This window comes from Erpetoichthys calabaricus, chromosome 17 (assembly GCF_900747795.2).
Source record: "Erpetoichthys calabaricus chromosome 17, fErpCal1.3, whole genome shotgun sequence".
In the NCBI taxonomy this organism is placed as follows: domain Eukaryota; kingdom Metazoa; phylum Chordata; class Cladistia; order Polypteriformes; family Polypteridae; genus Erpetoichthys; species Erpetoichthys calabaricus.
Genome location: NC_041410.2, coordinates 12177775 through 12204626, shown reverse-complemented (window position 1 = coordinate 12204626; position 26852 = coordinate 12177775). Strand labels below are relative to the sequence as shown.

The following is a 26852-nucleotide window of genomic DNA, read 5'->3' as shown; positions in this document are numbered from 1 at the left end:
CTGAAAGTAAAGAAAGGTGAGGGTCTCAGTAAGGCTCATCTCTCAGGTCACCCAAACATTTTGACGGAGTTCTTAGAAAAAACAGAAAAAAATAACAGTTTTGGAAATGTCTGATGTGGCAGAATGAGAGGAGCAGCAACAAGCCATGGAATTTAATAACGGGCTTAATTAACAGCAAGAATCAGCTTCTCATTAAGAAAGTAACTGGAGTGAAATTAGTTGGAGTTTGAAATCCCAGTTTAACTGGTCATCTGTTGACTCTTTTCAGGTCTCATTTCTGTTTGGCTGTCATTAAATGAAGAAAAGAATCAATTCACAGCACTGAATCCTTAAAAACAGGATCCTTAATTAGCAGTGAAAACTGGACACCGATTAGGAAAAGGGTTAGAATGAAAACCTGGAGCCACTGCAGCCCACCAGGCCTGGAGTTCGACACCCCTGCTCTACGTGGAGTAAAGGCTTCACATGGCATTTGAGAAATCAGGATTCTGTGACGTTATTGAAGCGCATGTAAACTTGCCAACTGTGATATATTGCTTGCTGTTTATGTTCAATAAATTTGCCCAACTTTCTAAAAATCTTCTTTCTGCCGGGGTATTAATGGTTACTTGATGGGAGGAAAAAATAAATAAATGATTTTGGCAGAGGGCGGCACGGTGGCACAGTGGTAGCGCTGCTGCCTCGCAGTAAGGAGACCTGGGTTCGCTTCCCGGGTCCTCCCATGTGTGGAGTTTGCATGGTCTCCCCGTGTCCATGTGGGTTCCTCCCACAGTCCAAAGACATGCAGGTTAGGTGGACTGGCAATTCTAATGTCTATGTGTGTGCCCTGCGGTGGTCTGGCGCCCTGTCCGGGGTTTGTTCCTGCCTTGCGCTCTTGTGTTGGCTGGGATTGGCTCCAGCAGACCCCTGTGACCCTGTAGTTAGGATATAGCAGGTTGGATAATGGATGGATTTTGGCACAAGGCTGCCGACAAAACAAAGTGAAGGGGGCTGGATACGTTGTGATACTCGCATATCCATCCTCTTCCTAAGCCCCAGTCATCTCCATTGCTTTATTATCCCATTTCAGCTTCAGTCCTTCCTTGTCGTTGTTTAATAATAATAACTCTTTATGTTCATATAGCAGTTTTCTCACTACTCAAAGCACTTTATATACAGAATTGGAGCCACTTCAATCACACACCTGGATGATGTGACAGCAGCCATTGTTGCACCAGTAGACTCACCACAATTAGACAGCCAATTAGGAACAGGGGATGATTAGGTGGTCAGAACGAGTAGGCCGTGGTGGGCAATTTAGCCTGGACATCAGGGTACACCATACTGATAAAGAAGGATGCCCAGGGATCTTTAATAACCACAAGGGGTCAGGACCACCGTTTTATAACTCCTCTTACAGCACAGTGAGCTGCGGGTATTGGGCTCCACGCACAGAGCACAGCTTGCGCTTGAGCGCCCCCTGCTGGTCTCACCAACGCCTCTTCCAGCAGCAGCCCAAGCTTTTCCTAGATGGTCTCCCATCCACGTGCTTAGCTGCAGGTGATGTGTCTGCTTTCTTCTGTCCTCAACACAAACTCTGCGGCACGTTTCACAAGCTGCTCAACAAATAAACGCGGAATGATTTGGCGCTGCAAGGAAATCGGCGTGAATTCGACAAAGTGCCAGCAGCACAGTAAAAGGAGACCAACCAGAAAGTGGAAAACGGAGAGGAGCCCCCCGAAAACAGTCAAGATCACTGCGTCATTTTTTTTAACAAACAATGGACGGGAGCTGCTCCCCCCAATATACTTAAGGAAGTGAAACAGTAGGCTATTCATTTCGGCCGCGCTGCCCATTGAATAAACCCCATTGTTTGGCTTCCTGAATCCGGGCCAGTGGGCGGGGGTGGAGGGGGGGCACAGCAGCCTATCATTATGGCATTTCTTCACGCGCGAGGCAGGAACGATCAGTCCACACCTCGGCGGTGTTTGACACTCGGGACTGGCTCGGCGGCGCTTATTTTACTGAGGGGTAGACGTGGGCTTTGTGGGGGCGTTCGCAGTCTCGCCAGGATCAGCACTTTCTTAATCAACCCGTCGGCTGATTTTTATTTTAAATAAAAAGCTCAGTTCCCGGTGAATGTGACATCTCCGTTGACAACACGTTTGGAAACGCTCGATGAATCAACCAAGACAGACAAAGTGCAGCTCGGATAGACGAGTCTGCTAACTAAAGAAGCCCAGAGAGAACGCGTCTTTTTATAGCGCCATTCCCATTGAAAATTCTGCATTGTTATCACTCTTTAATTTAATATTTTCTTTATCAGTATGCTGCTGCTGGAGTATGTGAATTTCCCCTTGGGATTAATAAAGTATCTATCTATCTATCTATTCCCTGCGTGCCCTTTAGAAAGCATGAAGGCTTCAGCTCTTAAATCATCCATCCATCCATTATCCAACCCGCAATATCCTATCTACAGGGTCACGGGGGTCTGCTGGAACCAATCCCAGCCAACACAGGGCACAAGGCAGGAAACAAACCCCGGGCTGGGCGCCAGCCCACCACAGCTCTTAAGTCAAAGTTATTCAAAGAAAACACAAAATGCACGACTTTTTAACGGACAGTAATAACGCTGCCCACTAACGACCACTGCTTCTACATGACGTTTGGTTTGGTAAATAGCAAACGTACCGTAATTCCTGTTGTGAAATTAGCATGCAAACAAGGAGTCCGCACGCACACTTAGGCGCCTGCTTCTAACATCCACATCCACCGCCGCATGCCATACTGTAACTGCGCCCCCTGCTGGAATCAAACGGAAATGTAAGTAAAAGTGTAACACGTTAATTACACACTTAAGGGGGGTCACGTCGGACAAGATTAAATACGTTCTTAAATAAATAATAATAATAATAATACATAAATTGTAAAGTGATGTGTGCATAAATAAACGTGTCCTTTAATATATCATTGAATGTTTTTATCGTTGATTCGTTTGTGTACAGAGGAATATTGTGGACAAAATTAAATATAGTGGATTCATAAAGTATTCAGACCCATTCACTTTCTGCACGCTTATTGTCTTTTCCAAATTTGCCATTTTTGCCCATCAATCTACACTCAATAACCCATAATGACAAAATGACAGCAGTTCTTCAGAAAGGTTTCCAAATTTGTAACAAATCAAAACCTGAAATACACTCTTAAAAATGACGGTGCCGGAGCGGTCCTTCATAGCGATGCCATAGGGGAAACATTTTTTGCTCCCAATACATGAAGGTACCATAAAGAACCCTTTATTTATTCCGATCTGTAACAGGCTCCATACAGTAAATAATCGTAATTTGTGAAATACCAGTAAGTCCATCCATCCATTTTCCAGCCCGCTGAATCCGAACACAGGGTCACAAGGGTCTGCTGGAGACAATCCCAGCCGACACAGGGCACAAGGCAGGAAACAATCCCGGGCAGGGTGCCAACCCACCGCAGTACCAGTAAGTCCTGATTTTAAAAGGACTCTCGCTGTATACAATAACACACGCCTACTCCAAGATTCCTTAATCTGTTTGTTCCCTGCCTTTCAGTTTTTTTCTACATATTAGGAAGTTTTTCCAAAGGAAAAAGAAACAACTTCATATGCAGAGAACCCTTCCCAGAATGAAAAGGTGCTTTGTCAAGCAGTGATTCTAAGAACCACCACACAACCCAGTAAACACCCATAAAATACCATTAAGGAACCACTGTTTTTAAGAGGGTCTCTCACTCCTAGGAGTATTCAGACTCTGCTGCAGCACTCCAGATTATGCTCAGGTGCCTCCTGTTTGCTTTAATGAGATCTGTGAAGAACTTGACTGAAGTCCACCTGTGGCCAACTGAATTGATTGGACATCATTTAGAAAGGTAGACGTGGACCTGTGTATAGAAGGTCCCACAATTCACACTACATGTTAGGACAAAAACGAAGCCATGAAATCCAAAGATCTCGTTGTAGACTTCTACGATCAAACTGTGATGAGGCAAAGATCAGGGCAAGGCGATTGGACCATTTCTAAAGTTTTGAGCATTCCCAGGAGCACAGTGGCCTTGATAATAGTGAAAATGAAAGAAGTTTGGAACTACCATGACTCTTCCTAGGGCTGGCTGTACAGCGAAACTGAGTGATCACCTGCAGTTGGATACTGGACTTCCTGTCTGGTCGCTCCTGGAGGGTCAGGCTGAGTCCCCACACCTCCACTGCTCTCAGCCTCAACACCAGGACGTCGCAGGGTTGAGTGCTGAACCCACTCCTCTACACATATGACTGTGTTCCCACTCACCATAGCAACAAGATCATAAAGTTTGCGGATGACATGACCGTGGTCGGACTCATCTCGGGCAAGAAGGGTGAGCTGGCATACAGGGATTAGGTGAAGCAGCTGTCAGAGTGGTGCAGAGTTAATAACCTGCTCCACAACACCACAAAAACGAAGTAGCTTCTTATTGACTTTGGGGAAAAAAACAAAGCTGACATCCAGCCACTCATCATTGGTGGGACCTGTGTGGAGAGGGGCCCGGTGTTCAGGTTTCTGGGTAAGGCGCAGCAGAGACTGTATTTTCTGAGAATCCTCAGAAAGAACAATCTCCCCAAAGTCTGCTTCCTTGCCTTTTATCACTGTTCCATCGAGAGTGTGCTTATGTATGGACTGTGTGTGTGGTACAGTAGCTGAACTTCCTCAGAAAGGAAAGCGCTCCACAGGGTCATCAGGACAGCGGAGAGAACAACTGGCTGTACCCTCCCCACTCTGGAACAAATCTACACCTCCCGATGCCGCAAAAAAGCAACAGACATTTCACAGGATTCATCACATCCCGGTCATTGCCTCTTCCAGCTTTTGCCATCGGGCAAGAGATACAGGAGCAATGAAAACCAGGAGAAACCACCTTAAAAACAGCTTTTATCCAAAAGCAATCATGGCCCTAAACTCAGAATAAAACTGCTGCATATCATTCTCCCAATGTGCAATACAGACCTTAAGTCAACCGGTGCAATTTGTACATTTAACCAGTGCACTTTGTGTATATATAACAAGTGCAATTTGTATATTTTGTAAAGTACTTTTATTACTATTCGGTTTGTTATTTTCTCTCTTCTTGTCTTTTTAACTCTTATGCCTCACACTGAGTCGACTGCACCTTCAATTTCGTTGTTCCTTTGTAAAAGTGACAATGACAATAAAGATCTATCTATCTATCTATCTATCTATCTATCTATCTATCTATCTAATCAGGCCTTGGTCAAGGAGGTGACTAAGAACCCAATGGTCAGTCTAACAGAGCCTCAGAAGTCCTCTACTGAAATGGCAGACCCTGTTAGAAGGACAATCACGTCAGCATCATTCTGCCAATCAGACATACAGTATATGGTTGAGTAACAAGATGGAGCAGTTCTTCAGTGAAAGGCACACGGCAGATTAAATGACTCTGAGCATCGGAGGAGAAAGCTTCTCTGGTCCGATGAGACAAAAATTGAACTGTTTGAGCAGAACCTCAAGCAGTATGTCTGGAGAAGAGCAGGCATCGTTCATTACCTGTCTAATAGCATCCCTACAGTGAAGCACCAGGGTGACCAAAAATGGCCTAAAATGAGGGGCAAAAAGCTTAACTAGACATCAAGTCGAGTAGAACAATACATGTTAGGTGGGAGTTTTCTCTTACCTGTGAGCCAGGAGGTGCCAGACAAAGTAAAAAAAAACCTGAAGTGATTTCAAAGCATTTAAAGTAATTTAAAGTAATTTATAGTAAGCATTTAAAGAAAATAATTCTTACAAGCACAACAAGACAATACATTTGAGAATCGTAAGTGAGGAAGAATTATGTGACTCGATCTTGGGTAATGACTCATTGGCAAAACAAATGAACGAGAATTCTTTGACTCATTCTCAGGTAATGGTTCCTGTTCGAATTTGAAAGAATCAGTAAACAATATACACACAGTGCAGTCACTGAGCACCAAAAAGATTATACGTAAAGGTTGAAAGCACATAATGGTTAGAAATTAGAATAATATTTTTATCAAATTTAAATGTATGTGTCTAATTTGTTGAATGTACAAGGCAATGCAGCATATTAGTTTAACATCTAAAAATTCACCGTAAAACGAGTCCAATAAATTGTACAAAACACAAAATATATTCTAAGATATTGTTGCTGTATTGTAGCGGTCACAAGGATGCTAATATTCACACTGTCTGAAGATGGTGATTTGTTTATTTTATTACAGGGACAGCAGGAACACACCCAGCCTTGACCCGACAACGTACACACTCACAGACAGACACTTTTAGTGGCTTAATAAAGTATCTATCAAACAAATAAAGGAAGCAAAAAACTATTAAATAATGTATATGCAAAAGCCTTCCCCAATGGCAATAATTATTTACAAACACTGCACAAATGAAACCGAATGAAACACTAGGCATTACACAGTAAACAACACAATGAAGTCCAAACACAATTCAGTACAGCAGATGCAGATGATGGTGTGTAGAATGTAAAACCCCATTGAACAGGCCTTTGAATGAGATGTAAAGTTTTGTCCTACCAGGTTCCAGTTGTTGCATGAAGATTTGGCATCACTGAGAGCACTCCCTAGACAAAGATGTACCTAACCAAGATGAAATAAAACGAACAAGCAGGCACAGGACAAGCACATACTGTACATCCACATACAGACTATAATCCACAGTGTTGTACTCCAATTGAGTGTGAAATAAACATGGATGATCGTGATTCCCATGGTGTCTTTTTGGCTCCTTTATAAAGAGAGCACCTAATTAGCTTCCTTCCCAGCAACCCTAGCTACTTTGAAGCTGCCCAGTGGTGTAATAATACCAGGCCTTCTAGGACTTGTATAAAATTTAACAAGCACTGCTACAGTATTGAACATGTATGATGAAATTCCAAAAATGTGTACATCTGCAAAGGTCATGCAAAAAGACAATTTCCCCCAAGGGATTAAAAAAAGTATATCAAAATAATTTAAAAAAAAATGTATTCAAGATATCTCAATAAAAATTAAACTGTCTTGACAAATATGCCAAATTTCAACAAAATGAGTTCTCTGGGAGCCATTGTTGTTCCATGCAGACAGATGGACAGACAGGCAGAGAGACATGGCTATTTCAGTAGGTGCTCTCCACATTATATGCGAACACACATAATAAGGTACCCTTTCTGGGGTTGCTTCCTGCCTTGCACGTAAATACTGTTGAAGGGTAAGGCACAATTTGGCCGCAAACCTAAACTGGACTGAACCTTCCGTTGAGTCACATTCATTGTGAAGGAGGTTCACATTTAAGTGAGCTGTCATAATGCTATGACAGATTTCATAGATTTTTGGATCAGACACTCTTATCTATAAGGAAGAAGCCAAGCGTACCAAAACAATGCGAGAGAATGCACACTCATATTATACGATGAATTAATTCAGAAGTGAATGAAGAATCAAGCAAAATTCACAAAGTGACTGTAAGCATCTTAGGATTTTCTCCAACATTTCAATCATCAACACCAAATCCTAACAATCCAGGCCAATGCTGAATCCCATATAGATGTGCCAGGCAACAATATTAACAGAAGTCTATGTCTTGTCATGGTCATTAAAGACTAATACAAATTACACTACAAAAGTTACTAAAACAAAATTTATTGCATAATTAAAAAATAATAATAATATATTAAAAATACCCCCCAAACTTGTACAAATAATAAATATTTTTAACGTATAAAACAGAACAGAGAAACAGTCAATTATTTACACATTATAACACACACAATACAGATGGCCTGAATTGATTAAAGACTGCTGACATTCGTTTGTTCCCAGACACAACTTTGATTTTAAATCTTTCCTTCCAACACAGAGTGCACACACACACACACACACACACACACACACACACACGCACACGCACACACACACACGCACACACACACACACACACACACACACGCACACACACACACTCATAATGTTACTTCTTCAAACGATGTAACGGGCTGTCAAATCCACTGTCTTGCTGAACTTTAACATCGGACGAGTAACCCCTTGAACTGACTGATTTTACGCTTTTACCTTCAAACCCTAAAAATGGATCCCTTGCACCTGAAAGATGCAGAAGACGAGTACTACTGGCACTCTGGTGGCTCGTCGATTTTGTTTTGTAAAGTTCGTATTGCATACTTGCCGGAATATCTATTCTGGATTTTTCTATAATCTTTTTGCTGATGAAAGTATCATCGCTATCTGTGTCATAGACAGAGGATACTAAAGGTTGCATCTGCACATTATGTTTAAGCATTCGTTCAGTTTTATTAGTTGTGTATGATGGCAGGAAGTTGCTTTGTTGCAGACCCCCAAAGCTTCCTGAACTCCAATCACTCGGACCTCCGTCCCGAACAGGAGTTTCCTGAATATCAAATGGACAGGTCGAAAGGTCTGTACCAAAATGCTTTTCTGCTTGACCAGCAATGTTCTGCTTACGTAACGTCACGTGTGACAATGCAGGTTCATTATGGGAGATGCGGGTGAACAGAACAGACTGACCAGTGCTCATTCGCTGGGTTCCAGACTGCTCAGCATCGGTGGCTTTAAATTCCTCCTTTTCCTGTATTGCCTTGGTATTATGGGTCACAAACCGGGAGAGGTCTGGAGCAGAGTCAACCACCTTAGACTCGGTGGCCGATTTCTCAGCTGTAATCCTCTCGGCTTGCATGGGTGGTTCTTTCCCTCCTTTGTTATTTGCAGATTTCAGACTTCCAAATTCCTTTGTAATATGCCCGGGTAGTGATTTGCCCTCAGAATCTGTATGAGTAGGAAGGCTGTAAACTTTCAAGCAAGTAGACTGCTCACGATTTTCCAGTTTTGTGCTCAAAACACCCCATTCAGATTTGGAAGACTCCTTTTCTGTAATCAATTAATATAAAAAAAAACAATAGTAATGATATTGAATTTAGATTGATCTATCTGAGACAAAAAAAGTACTCATGCACAATGTGATGTGGCTTTTCTAGCTTCTCTCATTTCACTCGAGGCTTTCATCAATAGAAGAAAGCAGCAACAATCACCTTTTAACGGTTTATTATATGGATTTACTGAGCTGCTGCCAAGAATAATTACCTTCTCTTTCACACTTTAACATCCCTGATGGTAGATGAATTGAATGAATGAAAGAATTTAAGCAACACCGAACTTGAAATTCTCTTTAAAGAGAAAGTTTGCTGGTCATAATCTTGACTGTCATCACTGGGGGGTCCTTATCTGAAGGTGGGTCTCTACATTATAGCGTGGGGATTTGTAAGACATAGGTGGACATACATTGATAAGCAGTACAGTAGGAATCCGTTAACATACTGTAAGAAGAATGGCATCCAGAAATAAAAAAAAAACAATATGTTGTGAAGGAACTCGTGGAAGGACGAGATTCCCAGGCGGGATGGTCGGTGGAACCTTTCATATATGGGACGTCGATACAATGGATGGGCTGGGGTAATATGTTCTGGGGGGGTGGGGGATAGCATGGTACTAGTGCTGTTCCAGTCTGGATTCCCACAGGAATGTATTGGAATTGTAGTTGGAGCGTGCAGCCCTTTTGAAGACCTCAGGAGGGAGCTTTTGGGGGTCAGATTCTTTGCCCTCATCTGTGTAGCTTGGAAAAGCTTCCAAGGTTGTCCTCATCAGCCAGGTAATTGAAAATGGAGTGAGACAACGATCACTCTGAGTCGAGGTGAAGGAAGGCAAAATAAAAGAAAAGATACAGGATAATATTTAATTCAAGTATACAGTATTGTGGTAAAAAAAGAATAAAAGGCTTTTTTGAACTGTGTTTGGGGTTCTAAGACACCCCTCCCAAAAGCCAAAATGTTAATGTCACCAAGGCCTACCACAGCCACACTTTCTTTTGTGGCCTAAATTTAAAACTGTATAGTGTGGGTTTGATAGTGTTGTGGTAGGGAATACTAGACACTATGCCTGGATCTCAGTACATCTACACCCACAAACACAAAAGTACAAATGCTAAATGTCTAAAACATTAAATAAAACACGTACCTGTCAATCCATTACTTTTAATGCTCTTTTGGTTTGTTGCACATGTTACTTTGCTGGTAGGGCTAATACTTTTTTCATTACTAAGACAAAAAGAAATAATGGCATTATTACAAGTTATCAAGCAAATTGGTCCTATTTACATGTAACATGCATATTATACTTTGCTACACCATTACCTTTCTTTCTTCTTAATTTCATCAATTATTTGCTGGAGGCACGTCAAGTAGTATTTTCTCATTTTCCGTGCAGTTTCTTGCCGTACCCGCAAAATCTCTGTTTCGATCACTTCTGCTGCTCTTTTCTTCCTTTCACTGACATACTGAAGCATTTCTCCTAAGGAATAAATCAATAATTAATTAAAAACAATGTTTGTGCTTTGCTTAAAAATCATAATATATTTAAAATCAAAATGAAAATAATTTAGAACTAGAAAAATGGCATCTGTTCCACCATTTAACTACACACCTCATAATGCCATTGATAAAATACATACTACATATATGCAAGCGCATCAATCTCTGAGCAAATGAATGTACAGAGTACAGAGAAAGAGGAGGAAAACTAGGAATGCTCAAGTCAAGTGTAACATGCAGTGCGCTGTTACTGGTTATACAGGTTAAAATTTAGACTCTGGCTTGTTACTACTAATTTTAAATTAATTTTTAAAGCGAAGACACGTTGTTCTCATCATAGATGCAGACCCAAGAGGTTGGCAAAGGGGATTGAAAGAATCTGACGTTTACCTACATCTGTAACATCAGAGAACATAAAGAGGGATATATTAAATGTTCCCATACTCAGCTGGTAATGCTATGATCACCGCTGCCTGTTGCATCTTATCGCAAGAACACGTGGAAAGAACAAAGACGGAAAGAATATGGAGCAAAGATACAAGCAAGGTAACAAAGTACTCAGAACTGGCCTGTGTCCATAAATGTAGAATGTTTGATTGCTTTTAATTAAGTTGGATGAACTTTTATGTCATGGTGAGTCATGGAAAGTTCAGGTACTGTGGCATGTGTTAATTGTAGAAAACAAACTTGACTTATTTAAGATGGTATTTTAATACTGGATAGTTTTTCACCTGAGACAATTAGACAGAGTGGAAAAGGTAGGAGGGGGACCTGAAATGAGTGAATAAGTAATGGGTAATGGTTAAAAGCAAGCATGTTACAATTAAAATAAAAATGTGTTATCCAGTCATTGGAACACTGGCAGAATGTACCCTTCTTACTGCCTAGGGAGATGCTGTTTAAAAGAGGAGGAACAGAAATGATTGATGCCGTACTAATATTTCAATGAATGAATCATTCTGACCCTAGAATGCTGTTGACTTAACCAGGGGGACAATAGAAAAAGCAAACTTCAATTAGCATGTAGGACTTGTGGACACAATAAGCTGGACTCGCTCTCCTTGAATGTTAGTGCTTTAAAATTTAAACCTCTAGTATAACAGAGCAAATTTCACCACGTCTGACACCCACCTACAAGCCTGTGATTGACAGCAGCAGCTCTCTTCTTCAAGCCAATTTTTATTTTATATATAAACGTCTAGACGTGGAAGTATGTGTGTCTGTCTATCCTGCCCGGAAGTGAGAGGCTACAACGTAACTATCAAAGAAAGCGACTCTGTCACCAAAGTGAAACCGGCAAGAAAAGAGAAACTTGCTTAGCCGCTAATACACAAGCGAGGCGAGCACATCGGCAAAAGGAAACCTCAGAAGAAAGAGAGACACTCGCTTAGCCGCTAATACACAAGCGAGGCAAGCACATCAGCAAAACGAAACCTACAAGGAGAGAGAAACTCACTTAGCCGCTGATAGACATCAGAGGTAAGCACGTCAGCAAAATGAAACCGCAGAGGAAAGAGAAGCTCGTTTAGCCGCTAATGCACAAGTGAGGCTAGCATATCGGCAAAACTAAACCTCAGAAGAAAGAGACACTCGCTTAGCCGCTAATACACAAGCGAGGCAAGCACATCGGCAAAACGAAACCTCCAAGGAGAGAGAAACTCGCTTAGCCGCTAACACACAAGCAATGTCACTGATTGAAAGAAGTGGCAGAATCCATGGTTTCTGGGACCCTGGGCTAAATTTTTACACCACAGGGTTACAAAGCTAGCATATTTTTTATATATTATATATTTAAATGCCTTGAGCGAAAGGTGCTATATAAATAAAATGTATTATTACAGTGTTAGCCAAGACTGTAAAAGCAGTGTTAGAATGTCACAAAAACATACTGATAGAATATCTGGTGTGAAATTAGCTTTAATTTTCCCCTCATTCAGTTGCTACAGAAACAGAAATAAGCAGATTTAGGATAATCCAAAAGTAATTTATTATAGAAATGTGATTATTCATGTTCACCATTACAATATAATAACTATGAAGTATACCAATTATTTATGGGTGGTACAAAATATTAACTAGTGGAACTTGTTGCTCAAAGCAACGTGGCCTAAGAAGTGTGCCGTTTTCTCATTTCATCTTAAATCACGCTCACAAGTACAAGGCCTAAGCATGTAAAGCGTGCCTGCACATCATCTGACATCACTTGGGGTTGGGACATGCTCAGCTCTACTCAGGTTAAAATTGGTACTAAAAAAAAAAAAAAAGATGTTTTCCCAAGTTCCCGAATAATGGAAATGAAGGTAAGAGACCATGGACTAGTGTTAGCTTCTAATTAATTTTTTTTATATGTCAACACTTGGAATGTAATAGACAGTGGATTGAGAAATTATACAGACCTCTTCATTTTTTTCACATTTTGTTATATTGCAGCCATATAATAAAAAAATTAAATTCATTTTTATCCCCTCATCAAATAACACTCAATATTCCAGAATGACAAAGCAAAACTATGATTTTAGAATTTTTTGGCAAATTTATTAAAAGTAAAAAAACTGACATGTCACATTGATACAAGTATTCAGATCTTTTGCTATGACATTTGAAATTTGGCTCAGCTTCACCCCATTCTATTGATCATCACTGTGATGTTTCTGCACCTTACTTGAAGTCCACCAGAAGTAAGTTTAGTTGAAATTTATGCAAAGCATACACCTGTCCCATAGTGGAGAAAAATCCAAGCCATTAAGTCAAAGGCTTTGTCTGCAGAGCTTGGAAACAGGATTGTGTCGAGGCGCAGATCTGGGGAAGGCTACAAAGTTGGGTTTTTTTTATTTTTTTTTTTTTAACAGCACTGAAGGCTTCTGAGGACACAGTGGCCTCCAGAATTCTTAAATAGAAGAACTTTGGAAAAAACATGACTTTTCCTAAAGCTGGTTACCAATCAAAACTGAACATAACTGCCAACACTTCACCAATCTGGGGTTTATGGGAGAGTGGTCAGACAACACATGGAAGCAAGCATGGAGTTTGCAAAGAAGCACTTAAAAGGGGTCTCAAACTATGAGAACTGACATACTCTGGTGTGATGAAACCATGACTGAAGTGTTTGGCCTCAGTTCTAAGCATTATGTTTAGAGGTCCCCAAGCAGCACTCATCACTTAAGACAATACCATTCCAACAGTGAAGCGTGGTAGTGGCAGCACCAGGCTGTGGGGTCTTTTTTCCCTGGCAGTGACCGGTAGACTAGTCAGAGTTGACGAAAACCTGAATGGAGCAAAGTACAGAGATATCCTTCAAGTTCAAGCACTTTATTGCCATGGTGTAACACAACGAAATTACTTTTTGTGACAGCCCAAAGGTGCATTTAAAGAAAAGTCAAATAATTCCAAATATGTCGTATACAGCGTTAAGTGATCAAGTAACCACAGCAAATTATTATTGCTCAAAGTACAGCAGCATATTTTGTTATTGCACCTGTTAATGAATAGTACATTACATATTCTATATTGTATTACATTAGTATATTTCACATTACCAATATAGCTAATTGCACATGTTTAATTAAAAATGAACTCATAATGAGAGATTCAGAGTTCAGAAAGTTTATGGCAGATGGGAAAAAGCTATTTTTTAGTCTGTTTGTGCGTACACAGATTGACCTAAAGTGTCTGCCTGAAGGGAGGAGTTCAAACAAAGAATTTCCAGGATGAGTTTTGTCCTTGAGAATGTTTCTGGCCCTTCTCACACAGCAAGTCTTATACAAGAGTTCGAGTGATGGCAGTTCAGTCCCAATAATGGCCTCTGCCGTTTTTACGACATGCTGCAGCAGCCTTGGTGCAGCTGTTGTACCAGGCCATCATGCAGTTAGTTAAGATGCTCTCTATAGTGCATCTATAGAAATTAACCAGCAGCGTCTGGGGGAGGTTGGCTCTTCTTAGCTTCCTGAGAAAATAGAGGCGTTGTTGTGCTTTGCCTATTATAGCCAAGTTGTTGTCAGCCCAGGACAGGTCCTCTGAGATGGTGACTCCTAGAAACTTAAAGCTGGAAACTCTCTCCACAGCATCTGCATTGATTGTTATCGGACTGTGATTGGTCTTTTTAGTGATCCTACAGTCCAGAATAACTTCTTTGGTCTTTTTGGTATTTAAGACCAGGTTGTTGGTGTTGCACAATGCTGTCAGATTCTGAACCTTTTCCTTATATGCAGCTTTATTGATGAAAACCTGCTGCAAGGTGCTCTGGACCTCAGACTGGGTCACAGTTTTACCTTCCAGCAGGACAATGACCCCAAGCATAAAGCAAAGAGAACACAACAGCAGCTTAAGGGCATCTTTGGGCATGTCCTTGAGTGACCCAGCTAGGGCCCAGATGTCTCTGGAGAGACCTGAAAATAGCTGTCCACTGATGGTCTCTATCACACATGATGGACTTTGAGAGGGTCAGCAGAGAAGAATGACAGAAAAATCCCCAAATCCAGGTGTGTGAAGCTTGTTGTGTCAGACCCAAGAAGACTCCAGGCTGGAATGGCTGACAAAGGGGTTTCAACTAAGTACTGAGTAAAGGGTCTGGATACTTAACCTGTGTCAATGTGATATTTCAGTTTTTGATTTTGAATAGATTTGCATTTTGAATTTTGTTTTCGCTTTGTCATTCTGCGGTACTGAGTATTGCTTAATGAAAGGAAAAAAAAATGATACAAATGGTCTCAGCACAAGGCTGCAGCATCACAAAATGTGAAAACTGTGAATAGGGCTGAATACTTTTCTGAAGGCACAGTATATGTCACATTTATTTGTCTTTGCTCCTTCTCTCTCTCACTACTATATAGTTTCTTTATTCATTTAATATTTATACATGTGTGGCTATGTACTGTATGTGTTAAGTAAGACTGATAGTTTTAAAAAACTCTGGGAGAATGAGGCATAAAACAATAATTTTCACTGTTAAGTCATAATACATGCATGTATGGTACCTTTAATTTTTTGCAGGGATTTTATATATTGGGCTCTGTTTTCTTCAATTCCTTCTTCAATAAATGCCTTGTAGTTGTTCTCCAAGCTGGCATCAGTTTGTGACCTAAAATGATGATGCATCTTTTAGTGAACTTCAAAACATTTCCATTAACTAAACTGAAATAAAACAACTGCATGATATTATACATTACAGAAGAGAATAATTAATAAGTGTATTTTAAGAAATTAATTTATTCCACCAAAAGATAAAACCCAGCTAAAAACAACTGAAGTCATACTCAGAATTTTTTTTGATTCCCGGTGATTTTTCTTTACACTTTTGCAGGTTTTCTTCCTTTAATTTTCGGATGGTCTCTTCATAGTTATCTGGCAAGAAAAAAAAGGTGTGAAAACCACATTAAACACAGCATGTTTACCCTTTACTTATAAAAAAGCATATCATCGTTTACCTAAGCGTTTCATTTTGTATTGCGCAAATCGGCCGTTTCTGTTTTGTGTGCGTGTCAAAAGGGGCCCTCAAGAAGGAAATATAATCTTTCCTATGTCTAACAGATGCGTTCCTAAAGAGGAAGTTGTCCTAGGTCAGCTTACTGCACCCGGTCTTATGACAGACGCCTGTATGAATAACCTGCTATTATAAAAAAAACAGCTTTGTCAGCTTTTAACCTTTAGTAGCTTGTAAGTAGTTCCATTTTCTTTCACACTAGGAAGGTGAGCCGCTCCATAGTCTTTATTTTTTTCTCCATGTTCATTCATTTTTACTGGGTAAATGGCTTAGGCACATTTCACACAAAGTGCTTGATAAAGATAACATAATTGTATAAAATCAAGAAAGCTTACACATCACATCAAGTTTTGATTTGTCGTGCAATGACTTTCACGGCGTGCTAAATTCATTAAGAGTCAAGGCTCTCCTGATACAGTTGGTTAATAGTCTGAAGAATGAATGGGTGGGGAGGCATTTTTTGACTCTCAAGAGTGACTACAATTTCAGAATTATGACATACAGCACTGGTGGTTTCTGTTTCAGATCAGTGCCTGGATTAAATCAATGCAATAATCTTTAGCCTTATAGGAGAAAATAAACTATGTACATTTAAACATAACAATAACGGCTTTTTATGTAGTTTTAATTTCTTCGCATTAAATTGATTAAAAAAAAAACTCAGGGGGAAATTAATTATGATTTCACATTCCCAAAACATTACTTACTAAATCTGTATTTTTTTTTAATAAAGCATGGCTTTAACTGCAAGAGGCTGCAGAGGAAATTATAAAAATTTGTACACTATCATGACTAATCTTTAAATAAATTGCCAGTATTTGCAGTGGAGCAATCCAAGAAGAACACAAAGTACGAAAGTAATTCATCTGTGCATGTGGTGATTGGCTTTTAGACAAACTGGACTTCAGCTCCATGTGAAGTATGCCTAGGTCCCAAGTGTTCATTTTGCATATTGTCTGTGAGAACTAACAAGGAGGGTCCAGTCGTCATTATTTCTGGATTTCAATTTGGTATTTCTGCAGAGCAGAGTGAGCCCAGTCAGCGATGTTATCATGAGGATAGTGCAATAATATTATCATAAAACTATGTACTTAGAAAAAAATAATAATACTTTAATAATCAGTTGTTGCCTGATGATAAAAATATGTACTTAGAAAAAATATAATAATACTTTAGTAATCAGTTGTTGCTCAGGCACATTTGTGACCCTACTAGATCAGACTTTTGCATACAGTTGTTTAGCCCTTAGCTGAAATACCAAACCAGGAACTAACTGGCCAGCTGGCTTGGGACGGTTGAAGGCTTTGCATTAATCTATTTGTACCTGATTACCAAGGGTGCTTGGCTCTAACCTTGTGCAGACATGTCAGACACATTGTTTTAGTTTATATGAAGTCCAAGTATCAAAGACAGGGACAAATGAGCTCATTCCTGAAGGAAGAAAGCTTCGACTGGAAGGCTCTTACAGATAAAGTGAGAAGCGCAGATATTTGGGAGAGGCTTGTAGTAGAGCCACTAACCCTCCAAATTAAGGGGAGCCAACTGAGGTGATTTGAGCATCTGATATGGATGCCACCCAGATACCTCTCTGGAGGTTTTAAGGGCACGACCAGGGCCCAGGCCTCACTAGGAGGATTACATCTCCAAGATGATCTGGGAACACCTTGGGATCCCACATTACGAGTTGGGAAGTGTGGCCGAGGAAAAGGACATATGGGTGTCACTGTTAAGGCTGTTGCCCCCGTGACCCAGTTTAGGAAAAGTGGTAGAAAATGAATGAATCAATCAATCAATCAATAGAAGGCAGTTTACAGCCTAGTTACTTGTGTATCCTTTCTTTCTTGTTTGTCTGGAATTGGAAAGGATGCTTACATGAAGGAATAAATCAGATGAACTGGGGGCTAGGTTATGCTGGAGCTGCTTCAATGTTGAACGCTGCACCCAACCTGATTAGGTTCAAGAGTGGTGCCAGGGGCTAAAAAGCCGCAATAAGTGGAAGTTTGCATACTGTAGGTTCTCCCTCTGCCATTTTTTGTCTTGAGGAGAGTCCATCCAACTCTCTCTCTATGTCTCAGCTGCTCTATTCATAGAGAAGGCCATTCCAGATCAGAGACCAATCAAAATACTAAGACAGAGAGCCATGTAGTAGCCTATTATCCATGTTGGAGTAATATTATTTGGCTAATAATCATATTTGTACTCTGCTTAAATTATTGTCCTGATTGTTCGGGTAGTGAATCGAATTGCCTAGGGTTACAGATGTAAAAGAAAGGGTGAATTATTGAACTACAATAGTAGTCAATCCAGACAGTGAGGTGGCAAATATGGGATTGGGGACATTCTATTATGGTCTACATTATACAGAGTCCAAAAATTTTGTCACCTTAGGTACTACCACAACAAAACAAATGTCAAAATACTAGAAGACTATAAGAAAAAATAAGTTGACAAAACTAACTTTTGAGTGGTTCTGGACTGTTTGACTAGACATTGCTCCATTTGTAAAAGTGTAGTCTTAATAAGTAATGGTAAATCAACAAAGTATAAAACTTCCATAACCTTCCTCCAACAGATTACATTCTAAATGATGCGAGAAAAGTAAAAAAAAAACATTTTGGATGTAGTCATCTAAAAGTATCAAAAGCAACACAACAATAAAAAAAAATGTTTTTGTTTTTATTAAAATAAACTCTCTGAATTTTAAATGATTAAACTGGCAGATCTACAGCACCAGGAATCGGAAATTGTAGAATGAATTTAGAAGAGCCCCAGTAGACAGATAATTCAATGAAAATCACAGAGATGGACAGACAGACAGACAAGTTCACATATTTGTCATTAACAAATGATGGGCGGAAAGGCAGTTAAAAAGGTAGATTCAAGCAGCTGCCTTAACACTAGAATTACTAAAGCCTATGCAAAAACTCGTAAATCTGTCCCACCTTAAATTCCTTCGCACCTCTCTGTCAACGTGTTTTGTCTTGTAAATGTGTCAATAAGCAGCAAGCAGCCTGCTACCACATCCCCCCCACCGCCGCACAGTTTTCTCAGCTCAAGTCTGTTTATGTGCATGTCAGTTGCTTAGAGTTGTATAGAGTAAGAAAGTCAAGCAAAATGACACCTTTTATAAATACTATATCGTGCATCATGCATCATGTGTGTTCCGTGTCTACAACAATCTATATAAACACATCGATAAATCAGTAGTGTGGAGAGTCGCTCACATACTGAAGAGTCTATAGCTGCAGGTGAAAGCTGCCGTCGCTGTATTTTGTATAGAAGAGCCAGATCAAATGTTATTTACCTTGATTTATTTACTTACTTCCCACACCGTAAAGTTACAAGTAGACTGCAGAGCTTCTCATGTACATATACAAAGTACAGCGACGGCAACAGTGCAACGCACATTATTTCTCCGATGTAGAACTCTCGTCATCATCTGAGTTCACCTCTGTTATAGGATGTCTTTATGTGAAAACAGCAGTGTCAGATTGGGGGAAGCGTGAACACGACTGAGAGAATAAAACTGAATAAAAAAAAAAAAAACAATGCTAACCTTTACAAGTATCATAAATTTACACCGGCTGTTACAGACTCAAATCAAATGTATGCTTTTATTCTAAAATAGTAACAATAGGAACAGCTCACTTCTTAAAATGGAGTCATCCGGGATCGAACCTGTGAAGTTTTGATTACCAGTCAACAGTTGTTACTGTTGCGCCACCAAAGCGGTCGTATCAAAATGGTGTCAATGTCGCAACCTAACGCGGGTTCTTTTTCTGCAGTTATATTCTTGAATAGAAGCACACTTGTTCTGTTATATTTGTACCTTTTGTGAAAGTGTTTATTTGATATTTGGACTTCAGATTTCACACATTATACACTTCATGTCTACAATTTGTCATTTATTACTAAAACATGAAAAACGTTTCTGTTTTAACGATGTGTTTACATAGATTGTTGTAGACACGGAACACACATGAAATGCATGTGTTCCAAATAACGAGATAGTATTTATAAAGGGTGTCATTTTGCTGGACTCCTCACTCTATACAATTCTAAGCAACTGACATGCAGGTAAACAGACCTGAGCTGAGAAAACTGTGCGGCAGTGGGGGGGATGTGATAGCAGGCTGCTTGCTGCTTATCAACACATTTACAAGACAAAAGACGCTGACAGAGAGGTGCGAAGGGATTTAAGGTGGGACAGATTTACGAGTTTTTTTTGTAGGCGTTGGTAATTCTAATGTTAAACAAACAATCGATAAATGGATAGATGGATGTCAAATATACAAAAGCACATTTTTACCACAATGAAATCAAATCAGTGGAGCAAGTAAAAAAAATAATTTGGCTTTTTGTATGTGCAAAATTACAGAAAACGTCATTCACATTAGTCGTGGAAAAAAATCAATTGAGATGCAAGAAGGATGTTCAAAGTGTACAAACATGCATTATGCTGATACTTATAAGAAACTGAAACCTTTCATGAGACGCATGTTGGCTTTATTTTCTCTGTCAGATTGCTGCAGGTGTCTGCAAGCTTTCTCCAAATTTCGCCGGAGGTCATGGCACTCTTTTTGAGCCTTTTCAAGCTTATGAACGCAGTGCTTACAAAAGCAATGGTGGCTTGTCTTTTCATCTGAAACACAAAAAGAATTAATTGCAAAGTTGAAAGAGTCTAATGGAAACAAGTTTTTGTTGCAACAAATGTCATAACCAGCAAGTCACTTCCACCTCTACTTGACCTCACTGCTGAATTAGCTGGCCTTTTTTACCTTCTCTAGTCTGAGATTTTACATTTACTGTATAAGAAATGTAGAACTATTGGTATTTTGTCATAGATTTAAATACTTTTAATCTTTTTTAATTTACCTTTTACTATGGATTTTGTTCTCTTAATTGTACACTATTACGATTAACAATGAGCAGAGCAAACAACACTGAATGTGGAGAGGAAGCTGATGCATCGGTGTCTGACACACTGGTATACTCATTTATAAATAATGAATGAAATAACCAGAATGCATGGAAAATTGGATCAAAATTGTTATGTCTCAAAAACCAAGATAAAAAAATAGCTAAATTATCCTCCCCATAACATACTGTACATAAATTGCACTGCAATTTATAATAACATCTTCATCCTCAGCAGTGTGCCTATCAGACACACAGAGGTGTGAGGGATCATCTGATCTACAAGCTCCACAGAGCTTAATCCCACTTGGACAAAGCTGACACCGCAGTCTGGATTGTGTTCTTTGATTTTTATTTTTTCCCCAGTGCTTTTAACACCATTCTGCCTCATCGAGTAGGGAAAAAGCTCCAGGCTTTGCATCTTGATGTCCCAACAAACTCTTGGGTCATGGACTACCCGAGCAACAGACAGCAGTTTGTAAGGCTCAGGAATTGTGCATCAGAAATGGTGGTGAGTAAAACTGGAACATCACAGAGAACTGTACCCTGTGTCACTTCCCATTTACCCTATACACAACAGACTACCAGCCTACTACAATACCAGCATTTGCCACCTACAGAAACTTTCATCATAGGCTGCATTAATAATGGAGACTAGGTCAAAGTACAGGAGGCTTGTGAAGGACTTTGTCTTTTGATTCAGAGAGAACCACCTGCAACTCAATATCAGCAAGACAAAACAACTAGTGGTGGGCTTCCAGAGCACCAAAGGCCCCTGTTATATGGCACTCTGCTTGAAAACACAAGATTAAAATTTGGTCTATTCCATCACTGTGAAATACATGGGCTAAATAACATATAAAAAATAGTCAGCACCTCTTCCACGTTAAGCCAGTATATAGAACAAAAAACATTTGAAAAATATTGACCACTAAATAAAATTTGACAGAGATGAGGTATAAATAACAAGTACCGTCAAGATGTCGCTGATGCATTTCGGCTTCTTTTTTGTGGAGCTCAGCTTCTTTTACAACTGCTTGCAGCTTTTCTTCACTCTTGAATTAGAAACCAAAGAAAAATAGTTACGTTAATAACACTGACTTTATTGTGATAAATAAGCATGACCGCACTTGTATAGGTTTATACAGTCAAGTTTGTCACATTTACAACGAAGGGTGTGCCAGCCTAACCTGAAGCAAAAGCCAAGCAAGATGAAAATCTATTAAAATGAGTCAAGATCAGGAAGTGGTGATCCCTAAGTGACAGATAAATGAAAAGAGGTACAGAACTCTTTCAGGCCCAAACTAGCTGAACACTGCATGCAACTCTATTATTTTGCAACCTAACCACCTCAGGACGCCAAAGAAAGAATTGCAATGTTCCCTTTCATTTTCAAATCATGCTTTTCCTCAAGCCCACCTACCAACCCACTTTAGTCAGGGGTTTGACTGGGACTGACCTTTTTAAAACCACTCCTTGGAATAAAGCCTTAGGATTCCAGCACCCATTATTATTTGTAGTTAGCTTGGCCACCTACTCACTGTTACTGGATGTAGGGTCCCATTTCTCCCACATGGGGATCTTACTTCTTGCACAAGTTTGCCAGGAAATATTCATCAGGTCATCTGCACTCTCTTCCAAGACTCTAAATTTCTCACTTGTGCATTTGGAAGATTTGCTTAATGGCATCTTAAGAAGTTAAACTGGACAAAACCGTCTGGTAGTTTTGGTTTACCTGGACTGGTATATAGAGGAAGCCTCTAATAACCATTGTGAGTTTTAGGTGGGACTTGTTGAACCCCTTGTAACATGCAAGTGCCACTTCTTCCCCACTAACCAATTAGAATAAAGTCCAAAATTTACCTTTTTACATTCTTGTTTGATTAAATTCATCACAAAATCTCTGAATGCCAAATGCAGGCTTGTTCGCAACTCTCCAAAGAACTGTCGACCTTTATTATTATACATCTTCTCAGATTTTGGAGACTTTGTAAGATCACCAACTATCATGGCTTGCACGTCATCAGCTATACTCTTAATTTCAAGAAGAAGTTCTTCCTCATACAGCTCTCTGGCTCTCCCTGTCTTTTCAGCCAATTCTTTCGACCACTGCCTTTGTTTTTCTTTCAGGAACTCGTTGAAATCAGCTTCTTTCTTAGTAAGCAAATCCAGTTTCTGTTGCTCAAACTCTGCTCTGCTTGTTTTGATAAGATTATTTAATTTTTTTGTGTGTTCATCTAGAAATGTCTTATAATCTTTTTCATTAAGTTCATTAATTCTGTTGATCTCTTCTTGTTTTTCCTTGGTCCACTGAGCATGGGCCTTGGCCAGTTCAGCCTTTAAGTGGGCTGCTTCTTCGGTTTTCAGATGGTCTAGCTGCCTTTCAAGCCAGGAAATCTTTTCTTGCATTTCTGAATTTTTATTATTTGCTTCCATCTTTTCCATTTCTTTATATTTTTGCTCCCATTTTTCTTCTGCTGCTTTGAGTACTGTGGATATCTGAATAATAGAAACATACATCATCAGAGATTTGTTCAAACCCTCTTTAAAACATTAACATAATTTTGTCAGGACACGTAAGTCACAATAACCTCTTCTTGATTACCAGACTCTGATAAAAAAAATAAATTATTAGGGTGCAGTCCCTACATTCGCACTTTTGGCATATGTGGTTTCACTTTTATGTGAGATTCTACACAAATTAAAAGTAGGTAGGCAGATTAGAGGCCTCCCCAGTTAGATGTCTCTTTAAAACAAATCAGGGATTACTTGAGGTGCAGTAGTGAAAGATTCCACCAAGGGGCAGTGGCCTGGCAGCCTCAAGACTTTATAAACATACTTCTGACCAAAGAGGTGATTTCTGAAGAATGGTCTATCTGCATACCTCCAGAACTTTGCAATTCAGGAGCTCTGCTGAACAGCCAATAAGATTGCATGTTTTCTATCACATGACTTACACAGCAAAAACTCCAGGAAGGGTCTGGCTTTGGCACACAACACTACACGATGGTCCTACTACATGACACGCCCACCACATGACACACCCACTGCATGACATGCCTACTTGATAGTCATCATTACTCCCGAATAAGATCACCCTTCCACCGTTATAAGTAAATGTTATTTGTGTTGTGTTAATGTGCTTGCTGATAGTTGTTATTATGGAGGTCACATTTTGGGATGATTTGAGCTACTCTTTTTTTCACTTTCTCGTATACGAAGTATAGGGAAAGTATTGGAATCCTCCAAAAATTCCATTTCGAGATTTTGATGAATCTCGACGTTTCAGACCTCCCTGAGTCCAAAAAATACCATTTTTGGAATTATATCTCTGTCTGTCTGTGTGTATGTAAACACGATAACTTGAGTACGCTTTCACTTAGGTCAACCTAATTTTGCATACAAGTATTAGGTACAAAACAAACATTTCTATCAACTTTTGAGCTATTTCTACTAATCAGAAGGGTACTTTACCTTTTATTTTATTGGGACGTTACATTTCTATTTTGCTGTTACCATCTCTTCTTTATGTGACACACACTCCGGTGGATAACTTCTATCTAAAAACCTTTCTAGACAGTTAGTTTATTTATCAAGTAGGCCTAGCGCTAAGATTTGCATCGTTTTTGACTTCATTCTGTAATTGACTTCTTTTTCAGTTTGCCTTCATGTTTTGTTTGATGATAACTTTCAATGTTTTAGGTTCTGACCTTTGCTTGTCCATGATGAACCTGCCTGACTTGACATCTCCTGGTCTCCTTGCTTCTCATAATACTTTCTGGAGTTGCTGTCTCTACATCCACAACCTTAACATTAACTATGGTGTAAGGATGCTTTATGAGAACACAAGGGGTACACCTTGAACTGGACATGTTGAGAAAGATGCTAATAACTGGCCATGTCATGTAACAGGACCGACATGTAATGTAAAGGCTGCTAAATATTATTGGATGTATGTAATAAAGCAGTGCTAGGGGAGGTTTGCAGCTCATCTCTGTTGGATTTCTTTAACCACATTTCTGCATCAGTCTTAAAATCTGTATTCTGTACATGGGTTGTTCAAATTGGAGTTTCTGGCGTGTGTTTATTACTATTTACATATTCTATGTTCTAATACTAATAATTATATTGTATGTTCTATTCTACTAATTTCTGGATGTCGTGTATGCTATACACTGCTTGCACAAGATTCAAATTTGTGAAATCTAAAGTGTCTTCCATGAGCTGTAGAGGATATAAATATAAGAATAAATAAGGAAGCCTTAAGTTTCAAGCTCATATGAGGTTTAAAAGAGCAAAGCAAAAAACAGGATTCTTCAGTTTAATGACCTATCAGTCAATTATTAACCATCAGCAAAGTTTGGCAAACAGGAATTATGTCTGACTAGGCTGACCCGCCTTTTAAGGCAACCGACTTTTAAGTCAACCACTTCTTAAGGCAATTCAATATGCAGATCAATTTGATATTTTATACAGTGAAAAATAAAATTCATCTACCACAACTCATTAATTTAGTTACATTGAATCTGAGCCGTACTACTTTAATACTCGTAGTTTGTGTTATTTTTGCGACGAAATTTAAACTTTTGTTCTATATAATTTTGAAAACTTCCTTGAATACTATATTTGGTGTGAAAACTCTATTAGTGCCTTTTATCAGTTTTCCCAGCACGTCGAGTTTCTTCGCGACGTTCTTGTGTTAAACTTTTACGCCAGTTTTGCTTGCATTGACGTTCTGCAGCACGCTTTCTTTCAACCGTAAAAGCAGATTGTTGTTCGAGACAATCCTCAATTTGTGTGCACTCCATGTGTACATCAGGCATGTAAGTGTAGGGAATGAGAAGCCACGGAGAATCAGCGCAAAAACAATGTCGTGTTGCAAAAGTCAATGAATGACTGCTAATAAAGTGACCAAGTTAGAAGAAGTAAGGCAGGACAAAATTTCTTTGTATACAAATCTAAAAATAGCCTACCTAATCTCCAAGAACGAGCACAAAAGCAAGTGAACAATAGGAGCACCAGAACTGTGCTCACATCGTGTCGCTTCGTACTGCAAGCCGCAAGTAGTAAGTCTGTAATAAGCAGAATACCGCTACACTTTACACTCACGGAACGGAAGGACAATCCCGACCGCTTCTATATAGTGTCTTGATATTCAGACAGTTTTTAGTAATTAATTTACCTGCTCAACAATATTCTTTTCATTCTCTTGCTCCCAGTTTCTTTTTTCAGCTTCAAGATTAATTTTGTATTCAGGAAGAGTGGATAGCTCACCAGCCCAACGAACATAAGCATTAGAAAGTGCAATTTCGACCTGAGGGGCAGAGAAAAGAAAAATTTTTAATTCCTCACAGGACAAATAATAAGTGATCATCACTACTGGGTAAGTAAAGTTAAAGTAAGATTTTATTATACAAGATTATATAGCAAATTTAAATCAAATGAAGTTGACCAAGGTGCTGTGCAGAATGAAAAACAACACAAACTAAAACAGAGCACCAACAGCACATAAGAAAGAACAAACAATATAAAGCAATAAAATATAGGTAAAAAAAACCCACATGTATGCCATCAGTGGCACAAACAATAACATTTTGGAAAAGACATTTGAAAGTGGTGGGCTTATGGTTTAGCTTTAAAATCATCAACAGATGAAACCAATCTGATGTTAAAGGTTAATGAGTTCCTTAACTTGGGTGCTATGAAAGAGAATGCATGGTCACATGGTCAAGCAGATGTTGACCAGATGACCACAGCAATATACCATGGTGGTAGCATGAAATAAGATCAGAAATATATGAGGGGGCTTGGCCATGGAGTGAACTGAAAACAAACAATAAGGCCTTAAACTGGATCTAGTAATAGACATGAGGCCAATGAAGAGAATGTATGGTCTGTTTTTTTTACCCATGAACAGTCTAGAAGCAGCATTCTGGATCGCTTGTAAAGAGCTAATGACAACTGATTTAAACCAATATACGGTGAGTTACAAATGACAACTGATTTAAACCAATATACGGTGAGTTACAGTAATCTA

General features: G+C 39.4%; 1 protein-coding gene across 1 annotated transcript in view; it reads right to left on the bottom strand.

The window, feature by feature from the left end:
* Window positions 1-7671: 7671 nt before the first annotated feature.
* cep152 (centrosomal protein 152) overlaps window positions 7672-26852 on the bottom strand; it is a 67584-nt gene continuing 48403 nt past the window's right edge. Inside the window, exons 20-28 of the mRNA XM_051920657.1 lie at window positions 25998-26129; window positions 22679-23314; window positions 21789-21870; window positions 20382-20540; window positions 15672-15759; window positions 15393-15496; window positions 10243-10399; window positions 10067-10146; window positions 7672-8923 (exon numbers count right to left, since the gene is read on the bottom strand). Of these exons, the coding sequence (XP_051776617.1) occupies window positions 7992-8923; window positions 10067-10146; window positions 10243-10399; window positions 15393-15496; window positions 15672-15759; window positions 20382-20540; window positions 21789-21870; window positions 22679-23314; window positions 25998-26129 (2370 nt within the window). The 3' untranslated portion in view covers window positions 7672-7991. The remainder of the gene's footprint in view (window positions 8924-10066; window positions 10147-10242; window positions 10400-15392; window positions 15497-15671; window positions 15760-20381; window positions 20541-21788; window positions 21871-22678; window positions 23315-25997; window positions 26130-26852) is intronic.